Source organism: Lithobates pipiens, unplaced genomic scaffold, assembly GCF_037356315.1.
Source record: "Lithobates pipiens isolate NorthernLeopardFrog02 unplaced genomic scaffold, aLitPip1_a1.2 Scaffold_16, whole genome shotgun sequence".
Taxonomy (NCBI): Eukaryota; Metazoa; Chordata; class Amphibia; order Anura; family Ranidae; genus Lithobates; species Lithobates pipiens.
Genome location: NW_027507748.1, coordinates 653,689,248 through 653,692,188, shown reverse-complemented (window position 1 = coordinate 653,692,188; position 2,941 = coordinate 653,689,248). Strand labels below are relative to the sequence as shown.

Here is a 2,941-nt window from a genome sequence, read left to right as displayed (position 1 = left end):
GGGGACACACAGGGGAAGACTGTGGGGGGACACACAGGAAAACACTGTGGGGGGGGGCACACAGGGGAACACATAAGCATGGGAACACAAGGGGGGACACACAAATTAAGAGGGACACACAGGGGAACACTGGGGGGAGATCTTACAGGGGAGTAGTGTGGTGGAGGGGGGAGAGCACACCGAACTCTGGCCCGGGCCCCATTGCAGTGCCCGCTCCCTCCGATGGCGGCACTCCAGTAAAAACAAATAAGTTTCACTAACCCTGGTCAACCGATGCCTGTAAGAATTCCGCTAACGGCGCGCTTCTCCCAGCCGGCCCCTCCTCCCTTCTGGTCTGTCCTAGGTGATGTAGTGTACAGTGCAAGCACTGGCGACGGACGGGAGGGAAGGAAGGGCCGATGGGGAGCAGCACGCCGTTAGCATTATTATTACAGGCGCTTTAAGGGGCCTCTCGTTGGACCGGCCACGGGGCCCCTAATGGGTCCGGGGCCTCGGACGGCGACTGAATGACCGATTGGTCAGTCCGCCCCTGTTAGAGCACAAGAGCGGAATAATACAGGAAGCATCTCATCACTCGTGGAGCATACATTTCAATCAAAAATTACTTGCTAATATGATTTACAAAATACTAACCTCTTATTTTTGAAATCTAGTTTTTTTTTGCTGGTATTTTTGGTCTTTAATTCCTTCAATATTGTAGTTTCTTGTTAATAAAACATGTAACATATAACCCTAAAAACAAACTATAAAGAACCAAAAAAAATAAATTAGAAACATTTATTAAAGTGAAATCTATATTAAAAATGTATTAACATTTTACTAACCTTAAACCGAAATTAACGAAACCAAAAGTATTCCTTCCTTCCAACATTTATTCCAACATACCTATTAAAATATAATTATATATTATATAACTTCTAAACATTTACAATAACAATTCTTGTTGCAATATCAAATTAGAAAATCTTTATACAAGTAATTTTTTTTGGAAATACTTCACCTCTCTATTAGAAATTGAATCATGAACGGTATCTGGCAACCGCCTCTTCTTTCACTGGTCTTTCCGTGGGTGCAATATTTCTTGGGATGTTGACCTCTTTATTGATCCACGTGGAATCTAAGAGTCTTCCAGCAATTCTTAGAATGGTGTCCATAATGTCATACACGTGACTTGATGTTACAGGATCGTAGATCGTACGTACAATCCATCTTTTCCGGGATCTTGGGTGTTCCAAACGAGTGCGTGGTTGCCCAACATCCTCACTTGTGGTCGTTTTACGTTTCACGATAGCTTGTTGCCGTCCTACATTGTTGTCATGTTCAAGAATTGCAACTGTTGTTCTAGCTTCCATCGAATTCATTCGGTAATGAAGTCTCTTGCTACGATATTTCAGTACATTGCTATGAAAAACCTCTATTGCCCCAGTACAACAGTACAGCACAAGAAAAGGAATGTCATTTTTTAGTTGTTTGGAGGCTATGATATCTTCAAGTGCCTTATATGGTGGACTCGGCTTTACTAACCATCGAGCATTTTTTTCAAAAATGGATAGTTCTCCATGTAGGCAAGCACTGTTTTGACCGTCTTCCTCCCACTGATGAATATTGCGGACATGGAAGAGCAGAGATGTCCACAATTTCCAGAATAGATTAACATCTCCTCGACATGTCCTGCTGCACCAGTAAAAATGGTTAACTATTGGTGCAATCCATTCTTGTAATTCATGACAATTTGGCTTACGACAGGCTTCCGGTAACTTCTTTTTTAAGGATTTACTGTAGTGCCATAAATCAAACTGATGATCTATGGTGTCATATTCCTCTCTTAGCATTTTCCTTATTCCTGGATGTCTATCTGTCCCAAGCACTTGAACATCATAACTATTTTCCAAAATTCTGTCATGACAATTTTTAAATGCTAATTTTTCCATGGCCACAGAAGATGTTGTCTGTGACACTTGCACTATTTCAAAGTCTATGATATACAATATTTAGCACAGTAACCAGGACTGTCACACTGGCCATCTCCTACTGAATAAACAGAATCATCTTGCAGATGAGCTTTTAGATTTTCTTTTTCCATCTCCCAAACGAAATGGATTCCTGGAAAAATAAATCGATGTAAATATTTGTGGAAAGTGGTCTTTGAGAAACACTGAATATTTACTATGTCTAACAATTCTTTCACTTTAGTAAAAGAAGATCCACTGCACAGTATGGCCGACGACAATAGCACATTTCCTGCACCCAAATTTCCAATAGTTGGCTGACTTTGCCAAATTATTTGGTGATGCTGGTCTGGGCATGTACCGTAGATTTTCAAAAGGCTGCCAACGATGACCTTTTCAAATTTTTCTATAAGTTCAAAACAGTCTTGGTTGGGGCAAAGAAATTTTCAAAGTAGTTTGTCCAATTCGGACTCAAAAACAATAAATTTGCGATCATTAATGATTCTCTGTTGATCTTGGTTAGTTTCACTGCATTTTTCGGCGATAGTATCTGATGTCTGTGAGACGTCACTTTCTGTAATTGCAGAATTTTCTGTAATGTAGTTCTCATCTAAGGTGCTATTTGCATCAATTGTACTGTCCAATGTTAAATTAAAGTCATTATTAGCTTCAGATGAAGTCAAATCAGGTTCAATAACATCTCCCCGAATGGAATCCGACTCTAACACAATGTGACTAGTTGCGTCAGATTGTGGAGATGGGTTGACGGACATTGATTGTTCAGTAGCCTCGGATTGAATTAAGCCACAGATGCCTTGATCGCTATTAGTGTCATTATTCAATTCTGCATTGTTTGACTTTATTGGCGTAAAGTGTATTTGATGTCGGTCCTGACTCAGACTAAATTTTTCAGGAGTTGAATATAATGTTGGTGGAACCACAAGGTTTGAATACAACGCATAGTCATGGTCCTTGGAAATGTCGTTATAACT

General features: G+C 40.3%; 1 protein-coding gene across 1 annotated transcript; it reads right to left on the bottom strand.

Moving 5' to 3' along the window:
• Window positions 1-1,019: 1,019 nt before the first annotated feature.
• On the bottom strand, window positions 1,020-1,949 carry LOC143984197 (uncharacterized). The gene has a single exon (XM_077484490.1). The coding sequence runs from the start codon at window positions 1,929-1,931 to the stop codon at window positions 1,020-1,022; it is 912 nt and encodes a 303-aa protein (XP_077340616.1). The 5' UTR covers window positions 1,932-1,949.
• Between the last annotated feature and the right edge of the window lie 992 nt (window positions 1,950-2,941).

Excerpts from the sequence above, each read along its gene's own strand:
- LOC143984197 (XM_077484490.1), bottom strand. The coding sequence starts at position 1,931 with ATGGAAAAATTAGCATTTAAAAATTGTCATGACAGAATTTTGGAAAAT.